General features: G+C 40.3%; 2 protein-coding genes across 6 annotated transcripts in view; one reads left to right on the forward strand and one right to left on the reverse strand.

Annotated features, from left to right (window-relative positions):
- Nucleotides 1-27,636, reverse strand: part of Timeout (circadian regulator timeout) — a 103,294-nt gene that overhangs the window by 62,505 nt on the left and 13,153 nt on the right. The gene's annotated exons all lie outside the window — the stretch shown is intronic.
- LOC139101619 (leucine-rich repeat-containing protein 15-like) lies at nucleotides 2,032-7,134 on the forward strand. The gene has a single exon (XM_070654903.1). The coding sequence runs from the start codon at nucleotides 2,458-2,460 to the stop codon at nucleotides 5,191-5,193; it is 2,736 nt and encodes a 911-aa protein (XP_070511004.1). The 5' UTR covers nucleotides 2,032-2,457; the 3' UTR covers nucleotides 5,194-7,134.

Here is a 27,636-nt window from a genome sequence, read left to right on the forward strand (position 1 = left end):
CGCGTTGATCTTGCGCGATACCCTAGGAAATAGAAAATTCCTGGTCTCAAAGTAGGACGCGGTTGGACGGGAACGAAAGGAACGAGGACGTGGTGGCGAACACGTCGAAGTCGCTTTTCTTTTTTTTTTTTGGCGGGAGATGGTTTACGTGGTGGCAGGAAGTCACGACGAAGGACGATAACGGGTGGGACTCGTAAACGTTGGTTTCGCAAACGTATTCTTTATACCCTCCGCAGTTATTTGCCCGTACAATTTCTGACGTCCTCGTTCGAAACGAATTGCTCGGGCCATTGTTAAGAACCGAACGCGAATGACCGCTGCTAACCGTAAAGGTAAAGATACATTCGCGTATCCTTCTTTAAGGACGGTACCGATTTTCTACAAATGAAATACGCCGCGCGCGCTTCTGTTGTAACTAAGATGGGGTTTTAATGCGTCCGTTCTGCAGGGCAAGAAGCCACCTCGACTATCTCGATGCACGAGAGCTAAGCAGCAAAGAACGCGAAGCGCTAAACGACGAATAGCGGAGTCGTAGTTTTGCGAGTGCAAGCTAAATGCCGAGCTGGCTTCGCAAAGTCGTAAACGACGTGTAACGGTATTGGTGCAACGACGATCGTTGTTTCGTGCAACACACATAAAGTTCCGGTATCACGAATCCTTATCGGGCTATTAAAAGGGTATCAGCGGGGCTCCATGTTATTAACATGAATAATGAAAAATAAAAAAAAGAAAAAAAATACGGAACCTTAAATTATTAAAAGCGGATTTGTATAATCAAACTATAGACCGACAATTATATTTTAAAGTAATAAAATATAAATATCGAGTATATAATCAAGCCACAACGACCGTATCAATATTCCACGAAAAATGTCAGAAATGTTCGCAAAAAAATGCTAGTATTAAAGTTGATTTTGTTAACATAAAAAAAAAAGAACCCCCTTCTCTACCTTTCTCGATGAACACGTTATGCACGTTACGATGTAACGGCCATGTACTCTGTAACAATGCCAGCGAAAAAAGTTTTTACTTTTATCTTTTAGCACAATGATAAAATAATTTGACGGATAAAAATTTAGCAAAGAAAAAAAAAAAAAAAAAAATATAACGGATAGATATATGAGATAATATGATAATAATGTAATGCTACTAAAGCGTGTACGGGATACGTGATACTCTTATCAGAGATATTATCTGACCTTTCACCTTATTCCGTGAGAAGTGCATCTTTGCGCCTCCGTAACCTCGGCACGCGAATCGAATCTAAGAAAGCCCACTAGCGTCTGAAACTCGTGAAACTGCCGGCGAACTTTTAGTTGGATTAGTAACTTAGTGCGTGCTTATTGTCTTAACGAGTATCTATAATATTTCCGGAAACGTGATCTTCGCGGTTGTTTCAAGGATGAGGGTAAACCACATGTGCTAGCCACTTGATAAAAAGATGCAACATGACGGTTCTAATTCGCAGCGATTTCGCATATTATCTTGCATTACGCGCTTCATGAATAATCATAAAATATCAACGTGTAGAACAAATAAATAGCTCGTTGCCGTAAAAAAAAAAAATAATAATAATAATTACGAAAACAATTAAGAAATTATTTTTAATAAAAGTGGCGTGCTTTGTTACTTGTTTTGTTAACATCGTTAAAAATGATACTTGTAAAGATTGTTATAATTTAAAAAGCGATAATTGGCGAAAATAGACTCGAATAAAATGGAGTAGTGCGGAGGAAGATGAGGAAAGTTGGCGAAGCGGTAGCTAGTCGGCCGGTAGCAAGGGGTAGTTGGCGAAATCGTAGGATACCGGCTCCTCGCGTCACTACGCTGTCAGAGGACGCAAGCGCGCTCGCACCCCTTATCGAGTTCGAGAGCAAAAGCGACGGCTGCCGGTAGTGGTGGCGATGGCGGTGGTTGTAGTAATAGTGTTGGTGCCGTATACGGACCGAGTATATAGAGAGAAGATACGGGGTAAAGGGTGGAATGGTTGTAGGTGGCGGCACACAGCCGCGTCCGGAGACAGAAGAGGATCGGCGTCCGAGGGTGAAAGCGCGACAGGGAGAGAAGCCGGCGGAAGGGTAGGAAGACGAAACGCGGGGTAGAGAAGTAGAAGCGAGGCGGAGGGTGGCGGGTGCAGCTACGAGTTAGGCGCCGCAGTGTTTGTCAGTCCTTCGTATGGACATCACGTTCGACGAGACTGATAGTACCCGCCGGTATTGGCAGCCCGCATATAAGCTATATAACGTTTTTGGCGGCATCCATCATCGTTAATAGTCACCAACGTCGATCGCGCGTCACTTTTATTCCCGTAGATGAACTCGCGGTCGCGGCACGCGCCTCCGCGATCTCCGATACTGTCATCCCGCGCGTCTTGTCATTTTGTTCACGAGCAAGCCAACTGCGTCGCGAGATTCTTACGGACGGTGGACGAGATGTGAAGACGTCGTCTTGGAAGCGATGTGGCTTCCGTTAGTGCTGCTCGCCTTGATGGCGAGCGGTTCCGCCTGTCCGGATCTCTGCGAGTGTCATCAAAATAATGCAGAGAAAAATAATTCGTTAACTTTGGTGGACGTGACGTGTCGCGGACGTGTCCCGAGTCTGTCAGAGTTACCCGCGGTAATGAGAAGTTTGTCGGTAAGCAGCGCGAAGGGGCCGAACGTCGATGTTTTTCTGGACGAGCTGGAAGCCGCCGATTTAGTGATCGATCTCGGAATGAACGGTGCTCCGAATAATCTCAAGACGAACGATACAGCGGAAACAACCAACGCGTCATTTTTGGAGGAGTCGACGGAGATTCTACCGTTTTTCGTCGAGCTTACGGTGACAAATTGTTCGTTGGTGTCGTTGAACGCGTCGTGGCACGGTCTCGAGCGCTTAAAGTCGTTAAATCTGTCGTGCAACAACTTGCCGCGAGTAAGGGACGTGCTGGTGATTCATGCGATGAATCTCAGCGATTTGGCGTATCTAGATTTATCAAACAACTCGTTATCAGAGATCAGTGCAGATTCTTTCAGGACGCTCGACAAACTCGTGCGATTAAGTTTACGTAAGAACGTGATCGGCACGGTGGAGGAAGACGCGTTTCGCGGCCTCGATCGATTGGAATTTCTCGATCTATCGGACAACAGGTTGACGGATCTGCCGGACAGCGCGCTCACTCCGCTGTACTCCTTGCAGAAACTCGATCTCAGCGGCAACCAGCTGCAAGTCTTAGGCGCCAGGTGGTTCGAAAGTCTCGACAGATTGAGAGAACTCGATGTTTCGCGAAATGGATTGGCTAGAGCGGCCTCGGGGACTTTGCAACCGTTATCGGGGCTATCTATTCTAAGGCTAGCGGAAAATCCGTTAAAAGAGAGAGACGTATCTCTATTATTAGGCACCGGGAGGAGATTAGAGACCGTGGACGCGTCTCGTACTGGATTAGCGCGAGTTCCAGCCGCTTTGACGAGATCGGTGAGGGCACTCAGACTCGCTGGCAACAGATTAACCACCATCCGTAGCGGCGACTTGGATAGCTATCCCTTGCTGCGTATGTTGGACATCGCTGATAATCGTTTAATGGATATCGAAAACGACGCTTTGGGACGGTTAGAGGTTTTGGAAGAACTCGATCTATCCGGAAATGCACTTTCGAAAGTACCGGGTAGTTTACCGAGCAGTCTCGTGATGCTTAAATTGCAGCGAAATGCGATAACCGCGTTGAAACTCGATGATCTCAATGGCCTGTACAATCTACGATCGTTAATATTGAACGATAATGCCATCAGCGAGATCGACGTCGGCGCGCTCGGTCAACTGCCTTTGCTCGCCGAGCTGGATCTATCCGATAATCCTATCAAAGCGTTATCAACTAATACTCTAAGTGGACCGAGTAATCTGACGAAGCTCCGAATGTCAGGTCTAACGTCGCTTCAACGACATCAGGAAGAACAAAGCGACATGGCTTTCCCGGTACCGACTCCGGAGCATTTAGTGACGCTAGACGTGTCGCGTAGTCCGGTTCTCGCGGGACAGTTACTAGCGGACGATGCCGCATTATCCGCCTGCAAAAGCCTGATAGAATTAAATCTCTCGGCGACCAACGTCACCACCATTCGATCCGACATCGCGTACGTGCTGCCGCAGCTGCGCGTTCTTAGGCTCGGAAAAAATAATTGGAATTGCACGGAAGATCTTTATTGGTTAGGCGAATGGATTAGACAGCACCGCGAGTTAAATCAACAGCACCAAACGGCACGGTGTTCCAGTCCACGGAAACTAGCGGGAATATTTTTGCATCAACTACCGCTGCCGGCAAATTTCGTTTCCACGACCGCGGGAATCGTCACGACAAGCACTTCGGTTACCCTATCTGTCGTCTTTACGCTTGAACATACGTCGAATACTGATCAGCCAAACGTCACGGTGTCTTCCAATATCGAAGATGCGAATTCCGACGGCAACATCACGGATCTTTTCACGTTATCTTCCGTAACCGCGAAAGCCGAATCGAAAATGGTGGCTGATTCGAATTTTCTCGCTGCCGCGATCGCCGCCGGCACGACAGCAACGCCGAAAAAAACGCTGCAAATCTACAAGGCGCCGACGTCTTTCCGTAACGTAACGTCGTCAATCACGAGGCGGACGAGCGGAGATCGTAAGAGCGATAAAACAAATCGTATCTCGATGGATCAGAATTTAATCAAGCACATCGTCGTTCCGACCTCTCGAGCATCGAGCGACCCCAAGCTATCCATTATGAGAATGGAAGACGCGGAGTCGCGTTCGCAAACTTTCGATAACCGTGCCGATAGTGGGGCGCAAAAAAACGGCAGGATGAGCAAAGTTGCCGCGTCAGGCGTCGGCGAGATTCTCTCGCCGGGGCCGTCAAACGTGGGAAGGAAAACGATCGAAAAGCACCCGGGTGGCATAAGCAATGTGACCAAAGCGAACGCGGTGTTAGACGAACGCAACTCGAAGACGATTGCGGAAGAATTGAACAGTAGGGCGACCGATTCCGGCGCGAGGGTATCCGAGGCTTTGTCCGCCGGCGCTCATCCTGGAATGTTAGTGTTAGTCGGCGCGGCCCTAGGCGCTGTCGCGGCGCTGACCGTTGTACTATCGCGAAGAGCAACGGTGCATCGAACGGACAGGTATCATCGTCACGAGAACATCGAGGTGCATACTCTCACGCCCACTGCAGAGCTTTGGTGACCAGAGTCGGAACACGTCTGTCTGTTCGAGAGAGACAGGCGGCTGGACATCGAGAATCGTGATCGAGAAGCGTCGATGCTTCCTCAACGATCGACGAGCCCGCGGCTGATCGACGTGTGTTTAAAAAAGATTCTTAAGTAAGCCACAGTATCGGCGATCGGAAGCGTGCATTCTATTATTACGACGGGATTCAAGTGGATTTGTCAGGAAGAGGTGCGATAACTCAAGTGTTAATCAGAAAGTTGGAAGGATTCTCCTGACTGAGGAAACCACCGAGGAAGGACGAACGACTAAACGTCGAAGTTGGAAACGAGATACTCCGAGCTAATCCGTATCGCTTCGAAAACCGCCAATACGTCGCGGATTACGCAAGAGGCGATATCGGAGGAAATAAGAAATTATTCGGACGTGACTTGCACAATTAGAGGCCAAGAAGAAAAGAAACGGTTGTCGTGAAACAGTCGTGACTGTCAAAAAATTTCTAGTGCAACAATTGGAGACAAACGTTCGCATAAAATTCTAACAGATCCGAAGTTTTAAACGAATATAAACAAGTGTTACTTATAAAATCAGTCTCTGTAATCGCGTATCTGGCTTATCGAGTTTTGTGGAAAATCGCGTGTGGCTCAGTATGTAAAGTCATTCAGATGTCGATATCGTTGTAGTAACTACTCGATGAAAAGAATACCCTTAACGTCGACACTGTTCAAACTCCATCAACGTTGGAGATGCAGACGTCAAGTACTGTAACCAAGACGTTAAAAGCACGAGCGAGAATCAGCGCGTTATTTCATATAAATTCTGACGTACACAAACACATCCGGCGCTGCACATGTCGTCCGTCGGAAAATACTGAATATGTACGACAAAAAAGAAAGGAACAAAAAAAAAAAAAAAAGAAAAAAATATATATATATATATATATATATATATAAATATTCGCGGCAAAAAACCTGCGAGCGAAAAAAATTCGGTACTATTTCGGCTTGCATCGTGGTAAATCGGTATCGCGTAAAACCTCAATCTCTTTCGTAATAAATGCCAATTGTAAAAAAAAAATTATATACAGAGCTATTCGCGCGAGAGCTCAAAAACCTATCGGCACTTCCGTTAGTGTTTAAATGTCTTCTGATTTTCGGTATCGCGTGTACGCAGCCATTGCAAACGTGTCGTAATTAAGTGGCAATAACCACAATAAGGGGGGTTTAACAATTTAGCTGATTGGTTTGGAGTAAGACCGATAAATTGGACACAGTGACAATAATAATGGTTACACGCCGCGCCTCAAGAGTTCGACTCTTCGCGGTACGCTCAATTCCTGAGGAGACTATATCGTGACTGAAATGAAGTGCGAGAGTAATAAAAATAGGAAGAGAGCATAAGGCTAGCAAAAGGTAGAAAAACAGGGACAAGGTAGAGAAAGCAGATAGGGTAACGCCAAAATGCAGAACGTAGGAGATGAAAAATTCGCGGTGGCAAATAGTATGCTTGAATGATAAAGCCAGACGGGAAGTCAGAGAGAGTGCTAGACGGAAGAAATTTTATCGAACGGTGTGTGCGTGTGAGAGAGATCGAGAGAATCGAGCGTAAGGGAAATAAAATAAAAAAGAAAAAAAAAATATATATATAAAAAAAAAAAGAATGAAAAGAAAAGGGGGAGATTAATTCGAGAAGTTCTTCTCGAATGCGGGATGTACAGAGATATTGCTTCCGTACTTAATTCCATTAAGCTTGATGAGCTGTCAAGACTTCTCAACAAATACAAAAATTGCGTGAAAGAATGCGTGCGAGCGAAAGAGAAAGCTAGGAAGAAAGAGAGGGAGAGAGCGAAAACGAGTGCGAGAGCAAATAGACAAAAATAGTAAAGAGGCTAAATATTATCTTTCTTAAAATAACCAGTGTCAAAGTACCGCTATAATAATAAACCGATGTACAAAGATGCATGATCGTTGATCGATTTTTCACTTTGCCTCCGCCAATTTATCGCCTTCTTTATTTCTCGTGTAAACATCCTAAATTTATAATATTAATTCACAAAAATTTTCTTTCTATTTTAAATAATATTAAGATAATTTAAAAAAAAGAAAAAAACTATACTAAGCAGGTAAGTAAATGAATATTAAATGTTTCGTATAAATATGTAATACTATAATAGTACGTTTAAGATCTACCGCATTTTATGTTAACTTAGTGCCGTTTAAATGCTTTCCCAAATCTCCATGTCAGAGATATTATTATTGTGCCTGACATATTTAAATTAAATAACCTCATTATGGCTAAAACAATTGTTGGAAATAATACTATAAATTCCTAATTAATATATTAATTGACAATTAGATGAAAGCAAATATTTCGTATTAAGAATGTTTTCTTGCAGAAGCAAACAAATCCATTCGTGTATCATCTTTGTTCTTACAAGATTTCACTTATAATCACAATTGTATCAGCGCTTTTGTATTATAGTTCGCACATATTAATTAAGGCAATGTAAAGCAAGACAAATATTTATCGTGTTAATTATAATCTGATTAATTCCAGTAATAACCACAAAAATAGCCTTGGTGTATATTTCACAAGATCGTAATTAAAATGCATTAAATAGAATGATTAATCAATTGAATAAAATAAAATTTGTTTCAATAATTAATATTCTTATATAGAATACGGAATAAACGTGTATAAGTAATAATCCCTTTGAAATATTAATGGATTCTATAAGACTGCAAGATTATCAAAAGACGGCGACGGCTTTATTGCTAAATCGCAAGATCTCGAAATGACGCAAATGTAATTTTATAGATAATCCAAAGCGTTGCTGCTTCATTCTAAATATATATATATACATATACCTGCCAGAGAGTTTCTGAACAACGATAATAATGAGTCAGGGCGGTAATAATGAAAAACGATACCTAAGAAGCGTATTAAATACAGCGATTCTGGAGGACGGGCAACCTTGAGCTAAAGTTTAAATTTCCTGTAAAATAACTTGTAAGGAGTGCGACTAGGAAATTTAATCATCGTATAGCGGCTCACCCCAGGGCTACGGAACTAGCGAATTCAGTAACATCTTGTACAAGTTCGTTATCCTTAGTCTGCCTTGCACCACCGTCGGTTTACCGAGACGCCCATACTATTTCGTAATATTGACTTCATCGATGAAAAACAGAATCCGGTTCGGAACTCATCTGCATACCGATCCCAGCGCAATTACTCTCTTCGCGCGTGGATATTGTGCAGTACGTGTTATTGCACTCAAACGGCATGACGAATAGCCGATCAGAAAAAATCATCGGGAATAAAAAGCGACGAGGAATTTTCAATATGTCGTCTATAAGTAGAAAAAGCTCATAATAAAAGCCTCTTTCGTGTGAAAGAAAAATTAGACAGTTAAATGCGTAAAACAAATGTCGAAATAAAGTAATCGTTTAAGTAAATTAATAATTTTTATATAAAAAAAAGAATCTATATACAAAAATTAATAAGAAACAAAAAAAAAAAAATATTTTAATGAACGTAAGAAATTCTTGGACCGAGTGTGTTAACGTTGTTCGTTGTTCTAAATTAAAAATTTTTAACTTGATTAGAATTGCAATTATATCGTACCAATTTGTATTGATACATGCAATAAAAAGCATATTGCAATTTCGAACTCAATTGCACATCGATCCCAACACAATTACTCTTTTCCCAATGGGAGATTGCAAGCTGAATTGTTACAGTACGATACATGCCAATCATTATAGAGCGTCCCTGAAAAGGATGCTATTCATATTTTAAGGGCAATCACGTAGATATGAAATAAACGAGTGCAAAATTATTTCGCCAGCAAATAAAAAAAAAATCTTAATTTAACGAAGCATATTAATGAAGCATAGTTTTTGATCGTGCCTTGCTACAATTAATTTTGTAAAAAAAAAAAAAGTCTCGTTGAATCATTTCACTTACGATCTCATAAGTTATTAAAACAAATGGAGATTGCTTAAATAATTTAGCAAGTTGTTTTTCCCCGATTATTAACTGCGATGTAAAATACCTATTCGTCACATGTGTATTATACGTATATACATATACGTATATAATAATTCATACGTGAATATGGCGCAATGCACTTTGCACACAAATATTCTTGATTAAATATACGTAGTTATAGTCGCTGTGGCGACGCACAGCGCGTCACACAAATAAGAGATTTTGTTACGCAAATTGGCCTACGAATTCACTTGTAGAATTGTTTGGCAAACGGCGAATTCAATCAACCTACTTACCGTTCTAACGTCACACCGAATTTATTATTCATAAAGTCAACAAAACTACCTAAATTCGTATTTTCTGAATTTATGCGCGCGATGCCGCTATGTTCGCAATGTCTGCAACATCTCTCAAATATCCGTGTAACTATTTCTAACAAGTAAATTGGTATTTCGTTGACATATGAATATAATCCAAACCAAAATTACCTTAATAAGTTGCGAAGTAACTTTTTATTCACTAATTCCTATAATACTGAACTTGACGAAGCGAAACCCGCAGAAATTAAAATTCCACGCCTCGTAATTCCGATTATCTTAATAAAACGAAATTAAATACCAAAGATTTATAAAGACACAAGATTTTTAACGCCAAAGATAAATTGGTAACTATTTAATTTTCTCATTGTACTAATAAAATGTACTTCCGCGCGTTTAATATACATATTTTTTGTTGCATTCGCGCGAAAGATCTCGTCTCGTCGAAGTTACCTTCAAATTGATAATACGATAGTTTTGAAACGTCCTGTAGATAAATACAATAAAAAGTACTTGACTCGAGCCAATTACCCGTTATTAGAGACAGAGTTAGCTGAACTAATCTCCACAGCCGGGACAGAAGCACGGATGTTTGCTGTTTCAGCTAGATAGTAAGAGAAACGTAACTCTCCGAACACAGTAGCATTGATCGAGGGCTACTATGACACTTCCCGCACAAAGGAGAGAGCACCGGCGACGCCAAGGTAAACTAGGTCTTCATGGTAGGAGAAGCAGAGATCCTCTTCATCGCGTCGGCGATCGCCGCAAACCGCCCCCGACCTGTTCGTTGCGCCTTTTCTGATCGCACGGCCTGCGAAAGCTCCGCATGGTTTTTCCGAATCTCTGCTTCTCCCATCATGTTATCCACCGAGGTATTTTAACGGCAATTTAATACGACCCGATTGACGTCAGCTAGCTAGTCAAAATTAAGTACGCAAACATAATTAAAAAAAAAAAAAGAAAAAAAATCTAGCGTTTCGAACAAACTCGCACGCATCTAATTTGTAGAAATGATTTCCGATTGTTTACACTCGTGAAAAATCGAAGCACAGCGATTCGTAAATATTTGCAGAATTTCTGTACAAAATAAATGAAATTAGAAAAGAACGATAATACGGGAGGAAAGTTTCTTGAAGTAAATTAGAAAAATCTTTCTAACAAACGCGGTATACTTTATGGAACGATACTTGAAGTGTTTCCAAGAACTTATGGATACGTGTATTTCAAATAAAGTACAAGTGAGACAATTGGAGAAGAAAAGAGCAACGCGGATTTTTCTGCCGGCCGTATAAGAAATTTCTGCCGCGATATACTGCAACTTCACGCCAGTTTTTACCAGTTTCACAGACGTAAAGTTTTTCTTTTTTATGCTTCCGGTAGTACTTTATAAAATATTACAAAAATTTGCAAGCCTGCTAGTGAGCCAATGGTATACCTTGGGGGATTATTGAAATAACTTTTGTCCCCTCCCCAGAGAGCTCGTCCGCGAAAAGAAATACGCGATTAAAGTCGCGCTAATAAATTTAAAGATGAAAATATACGCCAACGGTAGGCGATATACTTTTATTAATGTGAAGTAAAATTGTGGAAACTCTAACGAATAAATTCGAAATAATCGCCGTTGCCTTATCGGCGCATAATTATTCGGAAAGAAATCAGTTTTCTGATATACCATCGTACCGAACTTTTCCATTAAAGGGCCCCTCTTTCTATTAATTAAATGATCAAATGTACGCGTGCTAATGAATATGTACTTTTTGCGGCACCACATTTAAATAGTATATATCGAGGTTGCGTGTGGCAGATAAATGTATAATAAATTCTTCCTTCCTGAATATGCAATGCTTCGAAAGCTCGCCTCGCGCCAACAACCGTTATTTTCCACCATACTTTTCGGGAATGATTGACGAGTTTAAGCGGCGGGACTCTGAAAAATAATTAGCTCCTCCTAATTGACTCCATTATTTACGCGGAAAATAACCTAGTCGGCCCTTCCCGACGTAAAAATTCGAATTACAATGACGGCCTCGAAAAGCGGGGAATATCCGCGCATAAGCACGCGTAGACGTCCGCACACATTTGCACGCAGTAGTGGTTGCTAAGGTTGCTCGACTGCTGGAATAATTGAAATTGATCGTTGTGGAAATGCCTCTTCTATATCCTTCCGTTTCGCCCATTCTCCGCAGTCGTCCTTTTAACTAACGCCCTCTCTCCCCCCCGAGAACTATAGGTATACAAATAGCGCGTCTGCTAATTTTTAAAAGGTTTAAAAGTTCAGTGATTAATGCGCCCCGGTCTCGCACTAATAGTGCCTGTTAAAATATTTATCTCGGATAAATTTCTCCGTCACCTTTCATCTACTACAACGTTACAATAATACACCGATACAATATCTGTGCGACATTTGATAGGAGTATTTAAACTTCTTTTTTTTTAATATTATTTAGCGAAACGATATATGTAGGTACACGCGTCGTGCGTATTCAATTAAACGTTAAACACTCGAGTAAAATAAAATAATTCGCAATTTTCAGCACAAGAACGTTCATTATGTCTGTAACAAGTAGCACGATTTCGCCGCGCTCTATTAATGATTACCGTTACTGTAAAAGAGAATACGTCGTAACGACTGGTTTCAACAATTCCACATATGCCAGTAATTCAAATGGCAACCACGTTTACAACGGTGATCCCGCTAACCGCAGATTTACTGTCACGTACATGGTTTTATCGAATAGAGTGGTCGATAGACTTTATGCTTTTGACCTTTGTTGTAATACATACCCGGATTTTTATCGGATTTTTAAAACGCGGCGTAAATTATTATTACTACGGATTAGACACTGCCGTTTTAGAATGTCAACGCAGCTGCGCCCGTGTACGCTGTTAACTCATGCAATACTTGAAATTCACAAAGAAAATTATAATTATTGTTTGATTTAAATAGATATCAACGTCGAGATAATTATTATTAAGAGAACCGCACGCGGCATATCATGCCGAAGTACCTAAATATCGATTCCCCGATATTATTTTCGTTACAGTATTCCGGTTTAAACGCGAAGAAGCAAGAAAAATTTCCGCGATATAAATAAAACGTTGAGGCAGCACTATCAGGATAATTTCACGCCTTCAAGCTGAGATTTGATCCGTCGTTTTTTTTTCTCTCTCTCTGCAGCAAATGCAACTGCTGCCGTCTGTTAAATTGCGGCGAGCCACGAAAAATACGCACGGTCAATCGATTTATTCCCTCATATATTTCAGGATTACGAAAGTCCGAGGTCGGAATCTCCAGGAATATTTACGACCTGACCTGCCCAACGATACATCAAGTGATAAAACCAAGCGAATCGACTTTTTTTTTTTTTAATATCGAGCAGCGAAGAGTAACACAAATAAAGATTGTGCCAAATCCCGAAATGATGCACGTGACATACGTACTCGTATGTATGAAACAAACCCCGACAGTAAAATTCACAAAATATCCTTTGCCAATTTCTTTTACTCTATAATAAAATATGAAACTGTAAAGTTTTATATTAAAATATATTCTGACTAATCTTTCTCATTAATTTTTAACATTAAAAAAAAAGACCGGTTTGAAACATGTAAAATTAAAAAAAAAAGAAAAAAATTATAAATAAGTACTATTTCGCGAAAAATAATAAGGAGTATAAATATAACACGATAATCATCGTATCTCCGTTTCAGGCTTATAATATTTCCAGGGAACTTGTGATTATTACCTTAATCGCGAAATTCTCAAAATGACTATTCTCGTACATCCGAAGTACTTTCCCGATTTAAGTACCCAGGATTATGCGAATGGTTTTACTGCGGCTATAACCCTATATTTCAGACTGGAACACGAAGAAGAAAGAAAATTTGGAATCGCGGAAAATGCAATTACCGCCAAAAGATGTTGGCAGAGATAATCGAGACATTAACTCTCAACTGATTATACATAATAGTTAAATTCAATGAAGGAGATATCAGATCAAGTTTATTCATTTAGTGTATAATTATTCCTCGTGAACAATTTTAAACTCAATCGCGATAATATTTTTATACCTTTATCTACTTCATGATTTCTATTGAATAAAATTGAATTTATTTTCTATAAACGTTGCTAAATGAAAATGGCAAGTATTCCGCAAAGTGAATGTTAAAGAATTGAAGAGCTCAGAATTTGTCGGCCGTTATTTTGGCGCAAGTTTAACTGACACGTTGTCACTGGCATACGATTGAAGCCGAATATTAATTACTCTGCTGTGCCATTTGCAAAGAGGTAAAACAAAGTAAAACTGATTAGAGAATAAAGGGGAAAGGCAGATCTCTGATAAAAAATGTTCGTTTTTGTCAGCAAACAATTTTTCACGTAACTACTTAAAGAGAATTAAAAAAAAAAATAAATAAATAAATAAATCTGCTCTCTTAAAATTAATTCAGAAAATATATATCTAAATAAAAGAATCGTCAGCCTATACCAAATATAACGCGTCTGTCGAATTGATGTACAAAATATGCAACAGAAATGTTTTCTATTATAGAATTCAATAAACTCTTCATTCTTAAAATATTTTTATCGTTATATTAAAGCTACTTTAAAAAGAAGGTAACTATAGTTCGCGGAGAATTTCTGGTGTGTGAAATGATTAAAAAAAAAGAAAAGATTTAGCGTGGTTGGGGATAAAAACGATTCGCTGCTCTTCTTTGACGAAGGGTTTGGTAGGTATTATGAAGATGAGAGAAACGCAATATTAAATCTTGTTATCTGATCATTCTTTGACGAGGAAGGATTTACGTGCCCGTTTCTAGACTAAAGAAGTAGGAAATATTATTTGTTATTAAAATCTATATTGCGTGAAGATATTACCCGCTCGCGCGTCCCTCGCGACAAAAACGGGTCTGCCGAGGACGAGTATAAATTCGATGCAGACGCCGCGAAAACGGGCCACGAAGTAAGTAAAATATTCGTATATACGTTATAAATACGACATCTACGGTACATTAGATATAAGCTCTGAGAGATACAAACGTATTTCCTATAAATCATCGTTGGAAAAATAAAGCGCGCGAGCATCAAATGATGGGAAGTTTTTCTATGTGACTCAATAAACGTGACTCAGCTCTGAGAAAAAAAAAAGACGGAGAAATAATTTTTAAACGACGCGATATCCGTTCCGTGATAATTGATAAAACAAAATGCGTCGATTTTATTTCGCTCCTTCGTACGTAAGTGACGGGAGATATTCGTAAATCCAGAATTATTTTACTTCCGTGGTTCGTTAATTTAATTTCATTAACTCCGTACGAAAAGATATTCTACATTTATTTTCGTGTCACAATTATCCGGATTGGCTCCCAGACACGCCACGGAAGTTTATAGTTTCTAAGCCAACGAAGAATAGCTACGGCAATGAAGAAATACGGGATAGAATCTTGTCAAGAAAAATTTTCCGTAACGGTCGCACTAACGGAAAGCCGCGAAACCTTCATCCGAGACTTCGTAACTCTCTCACGTCTTCATTTTAAGCCATCTCCGGCGGACGGCGGTCTTTACGATTTCTCGAACCCGCGGATCAGATGAAAGTAAAGCTCTGCAACAGTTTTGCAGCTTCTTCTTCATCCTTAACCATTTCTTCGTCTGTCGTACGATCTTGCCTCCGAGCACTTATTCGATCCGGCCGTATAAAGGATTATGTAAATCATAAGACCACATCGTTACCGACGTTCCCATCAATTTTAGCGGATCCCGCCGGTCGCTGGCACTTAACCCGTGACGATTCGATTTTTCGACACGCGCACGACGCGCGGCTGTAAAAATTTAATTAATATTTGGCGCGCTGTAAAGTGACAAATTTCAATTTGAAAGCGGCTCTTTGATTCTGCATTCGATTACGGAAAACCTTTAGAGAACGAAGCCAGGGTACGCGGACTGCACAAACAGCTATTGAAGAAAATGGCGGATGAATGGCATATACTCGCAAAATTTTCAGAAAGATCCTTTGTCAAGGAGACCCGGCACTGTTTGGTGCAAACATCCGCGAAAGGTGGGCGACATCAAAGGCAACACAGATAATTGGTTCGAGCTCTGCCAAAGCGGTACGGTGCGACAGGTGAAGATTGCGGGATTACGTAGGTGCAGCCCACAAACGCAATCACGAAGGAGAAATTTCGCTCCGGAAACTGACGGTATCGTGTATGTGTTTATTTATAGGATGTTGCTCTTAACTGACGCCCGAGTATCTGATCCGACCGGATTCTCCGAGTAGCGCCGGGGAGCGGCTTACAAAAGATAATCGACGACAAAAATCAATTTCTTTGATTACTCGAGCATTATCATATTAATTACCGCGTCTTTTCAGCGAATAAATCGAGAAAGTCGATTACGGAAGTTTCCTTCGTAAGTTCTTTTTCGAAGCCACGTCATCAATTAAACTTTTTTACCTTAGCTATTGAAGCTCCGCGCGAGGTATACGGACCCTACGTGAAATGCGGATATTCAATAAATAAATTGCTAAGCTATATTAAAAGTCCAAATCGTAATTAGCGTCTTTTCAAAATATTCAACAATTAACTAAGATAAAAAGATTTAAAAAAAAAGAAGAGAAAAAAAGAAAAGAAAAAAAACTCAATTTTCAATCTAATTCAGATAAAGATTTTTTTGTGACGCGATCCGGGAAATCCATTTAAAATGCAATTACAAGCGTAAAATTAATATTCTTCGTACCTCACCGTTTCTATCGCGAAAGCCGTTTTCTCTCGCGCCCGATAGAGGATTATCTAACCAAATCTACGCGAAACGAGTTCCTTTTTCTCCCTTTTCGTTCCCTCTCGTCACTGCGTTACCGTCCCGCTAGACTTGACTTCTAACAGAACTCCCTAAGTCGCTCGTTCAATCTCGAAACCCCAGGGCCAATCTGACTCGCGTGTCCTCCGAAAACCGCAATAAGATTTTTTTACGTTTTCCTCCCTCCACCTATTCGTCCTCCTTTTAATTTACATACAATTTCGCAGTCGACTTGTCGCGCCTTGTACAACTTCTTTCAGACCTCGAACGTAATTAAGGATCCCGATAAGCAACACCGTAAAGGAGTTACTTCCGCTTTAATCCTTGCTAGAATGATTTCCTCATAAAACCAAAACAGGAAGGGACTGACGTAATAGGACAGTAGCCATATGTTCTCAGTTAAATTTAATAATACTTTTTTCGTATTATATCCATCGTTGTTCCATCTTAAACGTTTCCTTGAATAAATAACCCGTCAAATTGTAATAAGAAATATTTTCCTTAGAAACAAACGGATTTATCCATTATACAAAAGAAATATTAACATTTAACAGCTTGTCAGATGCAGAACGGTTAAAATTCTGCCGCGGAAAAGGTTTTCGAGTATTCTCGAGTCTTGTAAACATTTAATGGAAAAGGATATAGTTATTGCTAGAATTTTAAATATAAAGAAATCTCAAGGGGGGAGGGGGAATAAAAAAAAAAAAAGAAAAAGATAGAACCCTTCGAATAATATACCGATACGTTCACTATGCAAATAATAATATTTTCGATGCACCGAACGCAATATCACAGAATACTCCATGATCCCGTCGCAAACGGAGCGCGGGATGAAATTTTAGGAGAGACAACCGTGCGCGTCTGTGCCAGATTTCATCAGATTCTCTCTTTCTCTCTATATTCTACAAAAAGGGAGCCACGCTTTATTCGACCCGCCGCACGAAGATTATGGAGGATAGAACCGGAAAGCAGACGTCTGCTTATTGACAGGTCGTCATTGATTTTCTGCCAAATCGGACGAATCACCGTTCGTCGGCTTAACGAGCTGCCCCGGTGACTTTCGCTGACATCTCTTCACGGTTCACAAAAGCGTCATTTTCCTTCTTTTAGTGCCGTTTACGAGAATCGCCAGTATTTTGACCCTTTACTAAGCTGATAACGGACGACAATTTGGGTAAAATAATCGACGGAGAATTACACTTGCGAGCCTTATCAATTTTCCTAATATTACCTCCCGCGCCGTATTAATCGTTGTACGATTTTAATTATCCTCGAATTGGAATAGGAACTGGCCGTACGCGCGAATCGGCTTAAAATCCTTCCCGTATAATGAAATTATTCCCGTGAGAAATGAGAAAGAAGGAGGCAAGCCCGCGCGCGCGCGCGCAAAGAAAGTGAAATTACTCTGTGCCAGGGATGCGTCTATCGGAGATTTCTTACTTTATGGATCACGGGTCGCATACTTGCCGGAAATTTATTCCACGCAGTAAAACCGCCCTCGCCAAAGTCCCGCGCGATGGCAAGTATCCAAGATCGGAAAGTCGTTATTCAGCTCATAAATTAACATCGGCGGTCACTTACACGAGATGCATCGTGCACCTCCAAGGAATTCTCCGCTCGGATAAGGCAATGATACTGCCCTGCTTATGAAAATATACGATCGCATTATCAAATAGTTAACGATAAAGCTTTCTTGTGCTACGTCAGCTTCCCTACGTCGCGTTTAAATATCCGAACACCGACATACAAATCGACAGCATCGTAACTCTCCGCATATTACGTATTAGTAAAATAATGTAAATGCGATAACGCGTGATTAATCAAGTTTGTCTTAAAGGAAACCGAACTCTCGCCTCGTATTAAATTCAACGATATTTCTCCGAGAGATATCAAGCAAGCACGCTCGAAAAGAAAGTGCGTTATCTTTTTCTCGCGGTGCAATTCCGTTTCAGTATAGATCATCAAGGACGATGCCCACTGCCGTTTACCTATCGTACTCTTTACTTTTATTACGAGACGGCGGATCGTGATAAAAAAAAAAAAAAAAAAAAAAGCACCGAGCTGTTTCACTTTCGTATCAAAACTTCATCCTCTTGCTGGCAAGTTTCTCGCATTTACCGGAGCAACACCGTACCGAACAGATACGTATTTAAATTTATCTCACGTCATTTCGTGAGAACGAGAACATAATTGTATCGTCGAGAAATCATTAAAATGTGCTTGCTGCGACCGTCCCTTTTTGAGACGCGGCAATTTTATGATAAACGTAGGTATGCTTCGATAATATCACACGGTATTCTAACACGTTTAATTAAAAGTGTAACGTATCTGATTAACGGATCTAATTACGCGAAGGATGCAAAATTTGGCAATCTTAATCTTATTTCGGCAAGTCGTATTATTATTTTATAATAAAGAGCATAGCTGGATAAGCATGCCCGGATCGGCCTTCACCGAGTTTTCGATCGGCACTGTCGAGATCAATTTGATACCAAATTTTAACTGAATTATTTTTATTTAGTACCAAATTAATCCCGAGAGTACCGATTGTAAATTCAGTGGAGGCCGATTCGGCATGCTTATCCGGCTATGCCCTTTTAATTTAGAAATAAAGGATACTTTTACAAATGTATACGTCGTATAGTAGAATAAATGCGAGATTTTATACGCAACGGAAAATGAAACACGAAATGATCTGTGTTCAAAAGAGAGATATATTAGGTGTCGAGTGAATATTTTTCAAAAAGACAAAAATTAAAAAAAAAAAAAAAAATACCTCACCTACATGTTATTGATTTCTGACGATTTGTTGAGTTTTAAAACTTGATTTGTTTAAAATATTTTACTTTGTTTTCACTCATTTTTTTTCTTTTTTCGCACAACATTGTCCAATTCATCTTTTTGTACAAAATTTCTCTACGTTCCGGAAATAACTGAAATAATCTCGATAGCCTGTCGAAGTGCATCAATTGGACAGTGCCGATAACGAAAAATCGTCACTAAATCGTTCCAGGCGTAGTTTACGGTTTGCCAATTCGAAGAAGGATTAAGCTTTGCGCCAATTTGCATACATATAGTCGATCACTTAGAACGTCGCGATAAAACGTTTCGGTTGCGAACCGTAAAAAAAAAAAAGAACGATAATTGGTTATCGAGTTCATTGATTTTCGAGAACGCGGAATCGCCTATCTACGCGTCCCTCCCTGTCTCGTTTTTTTTTCATCCCCAGTGCGTACACCTCATCATGAAATAAATAAATCCGACGCGCATTCAGCACATAGCGTCAATCCGAATTCAATTTTCTAGCGGGATCTCGCGAGGGAAGGAGTACCCGTAGGGGTGCTGCGAAATGTTAAGAGGAATGGTGGCAGCATAGTTCTATCCAACAGTCCCGAGCGAGCATATACAACCGCAGAAAATTTATATAGAACAAAAAAAGAGAAAAAAAAAAAGAAAGAAAAGAAAATTTTGTATCCCTAAATTTTATATCATTTTTTAAAGTAAATAATTTTTTAACGCACTAATATTCGGTTAAAGTACGAGATTTTTCAGATACAAATAACATTAATAAAAATATATACGTGATAAATAAGAAAAAAAAATAGAAGCCAGACGCAGCAGATATGCACGTTAATCGAAATACCGTATCGCGGTAAACATTGTTCTGTGCCGCGTGGTTTCGGAACGGAGTGTCGACATTTCCCAATTTTCCAATTTCACAATATTTCGTGAACCACGAAGACTCAACGCAATGGGCTTTAGTATGCTTCCATTGCGAGCGAGGCACATGCGAAGGCCATGAAAACCGGCAATGGAACCGTCATGGCCTGGCACGGTCTCTTGAATTTCCGTGGCAATCGAATAACCCACCGCGAAATCCGTTAAGCAGTTATTAAAGCCCCGGAGAATTTGCTCGTCTCGCGGTGGCTTCCGCGCCCTGCAGAAATTTCAGTTATTTCTAGTAGGACACAAATCCGATTTAAATATCCGAGGCTAGAAACGCCTAGAATAGCCGTGTTCCGGATGCGAAAGTTAAAAGCGCGTACACGACGGAACATCGGCGATCCTATTCGCGGCACGACCGCGGTAATTCTGTTTCGCGGAACATTACGCACGCGTTAGCCCGAAGGAACGTATTCAGCTTATATAGTTACGTTATGCCAATCGAGGAAATACAAACACGAGAATTGCCGAATATGCGTAATTTATGAGATTCGGAATAGAGTCGCGGATACCTCCAATTGTGGTATTCGGGTACGTCGGTAATAAACAATGGATATAAGATTCCTAGCTCGAAGAGCATTTCTCAGCTTCTTCTGTTCGAGATATTCTTATCACGAATTTACACAGCGCTATGCGCATCGCACTCGAGTATCTGATTTTTTTGTTCTCTTTTTTTCTTTCTTTTTTCGTTATTTTTTTTCCCTTCCCCGAGTGTTAAGACATTCACAAACAGAGGAGAGAACCGAGTGATAGGGAGTGCAGGAGAAAAATCTGAAATCCTGGTGATAAAAGATGCTATGCGTAAAATGTAACGGAGCGCAAGGAAATGTCTCTGGCAAGAAGAAAAGCCGGATAAAAGGATTCGTACAAACAATAAAACATAGAATCATGGAAAATACTTAACGAGCGCATAAAACGGGAACTCCGTCGTAGACGAACATGAAAGGCAAACAGCGCAAGCAGGACAGGGGTGGGAGAAGGGGGGGGAGAGAGAAAGAGAAAGAGAGAAGGGAGAGTGTTAGGGGAAGTAAAGCAAAGATGAGAAGAACTGGTCGTAAGAATAGGTGCAGGTGAAAGCCGATAAATGGAATGCGAAAGAAACGGGGGAGAAAGTGAGAGGGGCACCTGGCGCACCGCGGAGCAAAAGGGAAAAAGAGATTCAGAGCGCACCGGAGTTACAATATAAATGATCCCGTCTGCACCCGCGCCACCCATCGAGAGCTGAATCCCGGGCCAGCCTCCATCCCCGGTCCATTTACATATCTGTATTATTCAAGCGCGACTGTTATTCAATTTCTACGCAACTCGTAAATGCGTTATTATTTAATCGAGTCGCACGCCGCCGGATAAGGCTCGTTCGGCGGTACAAAGGGGCGCGTGAGAGACGTAACGACGAGAACGTGGAAACAAAATGTCAGTCAGGGATCCGCGCAATCTCCGGTAATTCGTCGTCTGCGGTGATATCAATTATTAATGCGACTCACCGTCCCCACCGCGTTTCAATTTCAAAGGGTTGTCAAACGTTTGTACTCAAAGATTAAAGTTACGCCGTGGAGGAGTCTTGTCTAAAAAATTTTTTTTAGGCAAAACAAGATCTTCGCCGCTTTCGTTTTTATGTGAAAATTAAATTACGCTATCGAATGACCACGAGTTTTTATTACTTTTGTCGCTCGACGTTTCCGTGCTTATTAAATCTTTTGCATTTTTATATCTATTTTGTAACACACGCCGTTATATTTGCACGCAACACAGTTTACATTCCATCGCTAGTATCAATATAAATATTCAAGCAATACCGAAAATATAATCTCCGAATATGTACATTTCTTATTTCCGTTGTAAACAAAATATAAAACCTTTCGCAAAAAAAAAAAAAAATCACGAGTACGTATCGTGGCCCTCTCGTAAATTTTGGGCATCGATTAGCATGCACGACGAGAGGCGTAAGCGTTAACTGAGGACAATTTCATGGAATTTAACCTTCAATCATAACTTGATTAACTATAACCGAGGGTGAGCTACCGTGGAAAGCTTACGCGAGGCTAAAGTACCCTCCGTGTATACCCTGCATATCATTTGTGTAAGCTATAACGACTTCAGATAGCGTCGAGAGTAACATTCACCCTCTTGGTTATCTTTCTCTCTTTTTAACTGCTGATTCGCCCCGCGACGGGGTTCGGAGACCGGAAGAAAGAGAAAAGCCAGCGGATATATTTCACATGAATATCTCCCAAGGTATGCTTGAACAAGAATGGTAAAGATAAAATATCCACCGCCAATGAAGAAAGGGAAAGGAAGAACGAGCGACAGGGGGAAAGCATGATGAAATGAATGAACTCGTTGAACATCGCTTTTGCATATTAATGGTTATACGTCGTTAGGGAAGAGGCTATCGTATCGCTGACACCGGAAGAGTAGAGCGCGGCAAAAAAGAAACATTAACGCGCAGTGGTTGAGTCCTCCTCAATACTGAAACGCCGCTAAATGTCGGGTTGAAGCACCCTCTGAACACTCATCTCGATACCTGGGCGACGCTCGAGTACAAACGTTTGTACTCCTTCATAAGAAAGTCATTCGGAGGGTTCTTACACGAGCAGCGTATATAATATTCATTTGGACATTTATATCGCATAAAGCGATAAAAGATAAAGGATTGCTAAATGAGGGGCTGCTCGATGAAAATGTAAATGCGACGAATATTTAATGACACGATCAATATACGATTACGTCCACGTAGTAGATTTCTCGAAGATGTATCTCGACACGTTCGATGTTGCACGACACACGCACGAAAGGTTTACAGAATTAATTTATTCATTTGAATCTCTTGTAAAAGATTTAATATATTGATTCTATAATATTAATTAAAAAAAAATTATATATTAGAAAGCCTCGGGTGAAATTAACGGAGTATTATAATGGGTTGTTCGAGAGTCGCCGAAGGTATCGCAGGGCATCGCAATTCAATAGAGAAAAGCAGACGAGCGAGCAGTTTTACTAGAATTACCTCAAGTACCGATGTGCGGAGAGGAGAAAGGACTAGGAGAATGCAAAAATATGATAGCAATCGCTCGAGCGAGCGCGGGATGTAAATTTCAATCCTCCGCTTTGCTTTCAATCCCCTAAAGAGTGTCATTTCGATTTAATTAAAATGAATATCGCGACGCGAAAAAGAGGCAAAATAATCAATCTAATCGAGTGTGCTGCGAGGAATTCGGAGCCGCAGGAAGCTTTACGCTCTAAACGCCGCTTAGCTCGTTATCTTCAATCCCTACAATCGCGGTTACGCAACTCCACTCGAAATGCGAGAGGATTACAAATAACGGATATTTTTCGATAACATCTTCACGTTTTGCCAAACGTGGAAGAGAGGAATCGCCGGAGGATCGCTTCCGAAGTTGCACGAAAAAGAATAAAACTCGGAACAAACGTTGGTAGTACATCTGTTGTTTATCCTGCGTCTTGTACTAAATAATTCTCGTTCGTTCCTATGGCTTCACGCCACTCGGAAGACCAAGTTTCCACCCCGATAAAAGTTCTTTCATACCTCTCGAAGCCACTTCTCTTCCTCGACATACAGCCGAGATCCGGCGCCTGCAATCTACGTATTTTAGGTACATGATACTTTTCCCCGGGAAATGTCAGAGATGACTTTCTGCCGCATTACGGTAAATAAGGAAAGTTATTATGGCAGTACAAACTCGATGAGTGGGGGACAGTGAAAAACCTGATGCAGCTAGCCAATGTTCGCGTCTCGCAAAATACGAAAAATCACGTAAAAATCCATATCGTCACTCGCATTTTTATAAATCAACAAATTTCACAATAACATTTTATCGCGATAAAAATATCAATGAGATAATAATATATACCGTTGAGCTCACATTTTTTTTTTCCAACTGGAAATATTAAAAAAATTGATTTTGCTACCGCGACAACGAGACGACGAATAAATACCGCCGCAAGAAAATTCGAAATCCCTGATGAAACGATTCAGTTAACCAAACGTGTATAAATGGAATAGACTCAAAGAAAGGATCGTTTGCACACCGGTAGGATGCAAATTTCGTCGCTGTGCTTCAAACGTTCCGCCAAGATCTTTCAATTCGCCCTTCATTCATCAAACCCTCGACTTCGAGGAGAAAAGAACACATGGGCTGACGCTACACGCGAGCATCCATCACCCATTCGGTCTAACAAGTTGGAATCGAGCGAAGAGAAGAGAAAAATCGTGCCCAAGTACAGCCACATCTTCCTCCACTCTCTATTCTCATACTTCGTACTGAACAAGTCGATGAAACGTATACTTTATACATGGCAGCAGCGTGCCGTTCTACTCGCAGACAGACATGAATAAGTAAAGCCTTCCGGTATGCTACGAAACCCCTTCGATATTGATCGCGATTATTTATAAATGCTGTTGATGAAGTATCCCTGTCACGGATGACAAATAATCGTTTGTTCCCCCTTCGATCTGATCTCTCTGACCTCCTTTCTACAAAGTTATCCTAAGCTATTTTCTTCTCGAATCATTAATAAGTTTAAAGAACAGTTTGCGCTCCAAGTGCACCTTGACGTTCAACTTGGTGACCGAACGCGCAATAATTCTATAATTTTCAGAACATTTTATCAAATATTTTCGTCCGTCGCGCGAACTTTAAAGTACATTTACAAATATTTCACTGCTGAAACTACGGGAACGGTCGTGTTAAGCTACGATATTGATAAGATAAGAATCGATGTAAGGAAATCGTGATAACAGTGATAACTATTAAATTTGTATTTTTCCACGAAATATGCACCTCATAAATTTTCAATTTTTAATATTAACTACTTGTGCGATTCTAAAAACTCTACTTCAGTGCGCTAAAGTGTACTTAAAATAAAAAAAAAAATGTTGCCTTTCTTCAAAATAATTTCTTTATAAAAAGATAAAAAAAAGCAAAGATAACTGGTTAACGTGTAAAGATTGCGCGCAAGATTCTGACGTGCGGTGAAAATAATGGAGGAGTGCTTCAGACATACTCACGTCGTAAAATAAAACAGTCTGGATGTCGGCGCTGATGTTTTATATAAAACACCCTCTGGGTGAATACTACGTACGACTATGGTACGGCGGTAAGATATAAAGAGGAAGATTAACATTTAACGACTTTTGTCAGCTACAGAATGAGGTGCACATGACAGTATTGTCATGCTTTAAGTTGTGGATTTCAATGCAGCGAATCGTAATTCATGTGACCGTAAACGTTCTTTATTGCCCCGACATTCGTGGTGAGAGATAAACGTATGACGGAAGGAAGTCAAACGCCGTAGTTTATAACGAGACGACACGAGTATGTTTGAAACAGATCATCGTTTAATCATCGACCGTCCAATAAAGTCGAACAGATATTTCAAGCGTTTAAAAAAGCAGCCTCATAATTTTGTTTTAACTACCACATTACAAATGTTTTGTAAAAGCGTCAGTGGGCGCAATTTATGCGACATCAAAAATCAACTTGTACATATCTTGTAAATAAATCTCGAGTTAAGAAAACAGATTGGTCATTCCAAGCTCGCCGAATCCAAAACAAACCGAATATCGCCAGATAATTGAAATAAAGTAAGCCCTTGTTTGAAGAAACGTAATATTAAATTTAAAAAATTTGAAATATCAGTGGCAGCTATTATTGTGGCGGTAATAAACAGAGATAAATACGTGGCGAGCTTGGATGGTCGTGAAATCTCGGCACTGAATAGCGTAGTTATTCACACATAAATTAGGCGCGTGAAATGAATACCAACGGTGCGTTTAATTAAATTTGTGTCGTGATATATGCGCCAGTTATTACAAATCGTCTCTGCAAGGGTAACGCGCCTCAAATGAATTCATGTATTTAATATATCTTTCTTCCCTCCCAATGCATTCCTAACAGAAAAATATATATACGTAAATTTCCTGGTTATTATCAACACTTTCGTGTATATTCGCGTTTTTCCTCCAAAATGTTGAATAAACTTTATAATTCAATAAATCAGCAGTCGTAACGAACTCTCCTTCGTAAAGGAAGGAAAACAGCTCATTACTTCCATGCTTTAACTTAATAACAGACTTTGCTCTTTATAATTAGGCGGACGCAAAGCAGCAACTACTCTTTTCTCCCAGGGTTATGTATGCAGGCAGGATATAAGTTTCACGATAGACTGAAGTTGCAATTCTCAAGGGAGTAAAAAGTGCTAACGATCCATGCTTTCAAAGTATTAAGTTTTAAATCCATTTCGAACGAGAACCGCTAGTAATTGTCAATACATGACGTTTTAGTTCTTATCTAATTAATCCGAATATTACCGTAAATTTAATTGAAGTAATCTTAAAATTATTTAAATAAAATTAAATAATAAAAGAAAAAGGGGGAGAGGTTAATAGGAATGAGAAAACCGCGACCGATTCGCCGAAAACAAGCGCCGACACGGGGAAAAGATAAAAATCGGAGCTCGAGCGCAAGCCGGTGCGGCGAGACAGGGAATCGTCGGAATCGGAAGAATATAATACTCGAATAATACGTATGTGCCTAAGCTCGTTTAAACGGGAGTGTACCCGCGAGTATTGTGCTGCAAGAGACCAACGACGGTGGCTGAGAGGAGGAAGGGAGCCAGGAAAGGCATCGGTCGACCCTCGAGCAAGTGTAAAATGAGCATCGTATTCACGTATTTCTCTAACAGATTCATCGCTCGTTTATTTTTACTTGAAGTTATTATAATACTGAGATAATATATAATAGCGAAACATCAATCGATATTCTTATGTTTTTCGTTAGGTCTAATTAACATTGTAATGTATTAATTACGCTTATTAAACTATTTCAAGTTTTTCTTTTTTTTTTATCTTTTTTTTTGTCTAGTGCACCGAGCAGTCACACGGCCAATTAACTGGCGAAAAGCCAGGCGTTTGCACTGCCGCAGATATTTACATTACATTAAATCTGAAAGGGATCTGCCGCTCTCTTGTAACGCGTTGGTATACACCGGTTCACCGGGGTGAACTGGTACCCCAAGCAACTCTTTGAAGTGTTCCAGCTCTAAATGTGCCTATGAGTCATGTCCCTCCGACAACTTGTTTCTACGTTCCACCTCGCCAACCCTTCTTGCTCGAAGGCTTAATCGTTGCCTCAATGCTTTCCGCGAGATTCGATATACCCTCTGGTTGATAAACTCCGCCGACGTGTAAATAGATTCTTTACGTGGCTGGTTTCAAAGCACTTTCTCACCTCTAACCGCAAACGCGTACAAAGATGACGCAAACCTTCTAAGTTCCTCCTTATGTAAAACGACTTGATAAATGCAGTCAAAAAGCAGCTTTTATCGTCGGTTTTGCAATCTAAAAAATTACAAAACTATCTCGTCGAGCTCGATGACGTTGAAAGAAAGAAAAAAAAAAAAATAATAATAAAATAATAACAACGGTGTATTATAAGACGCTAGTTTTGACCTGGAAAACCGGCAACGGTATGCTGCACCATTAATCTTTAACTTTATTAGTTCTATCAGATTGGAGTGCCGTGATATAACCACGGGGATAAAAGTCGGTTTTACCGTCGCCGCTTTTCTCTATCATAAAGCTATGAAATTATAGTCCCTTCTGCGATTTTTCTTTAT

The sequence above is a fragment of the Cardiocondyla obscurior genome, linkage group LG04 (genome assembly GCF_019399895.1).
Source record: "Cardiocondyla obscurior isolate alpha-2009 linkage group LG04, Cobs3.1, whole genome shotgun sequence".
Lineage (NCBI taxonomy): Eukaryota > Metazoa > Arthropoda > Insecta > Hymenoptera > Formicidae > Cardiocondyla > Cardiocondyla obscurior.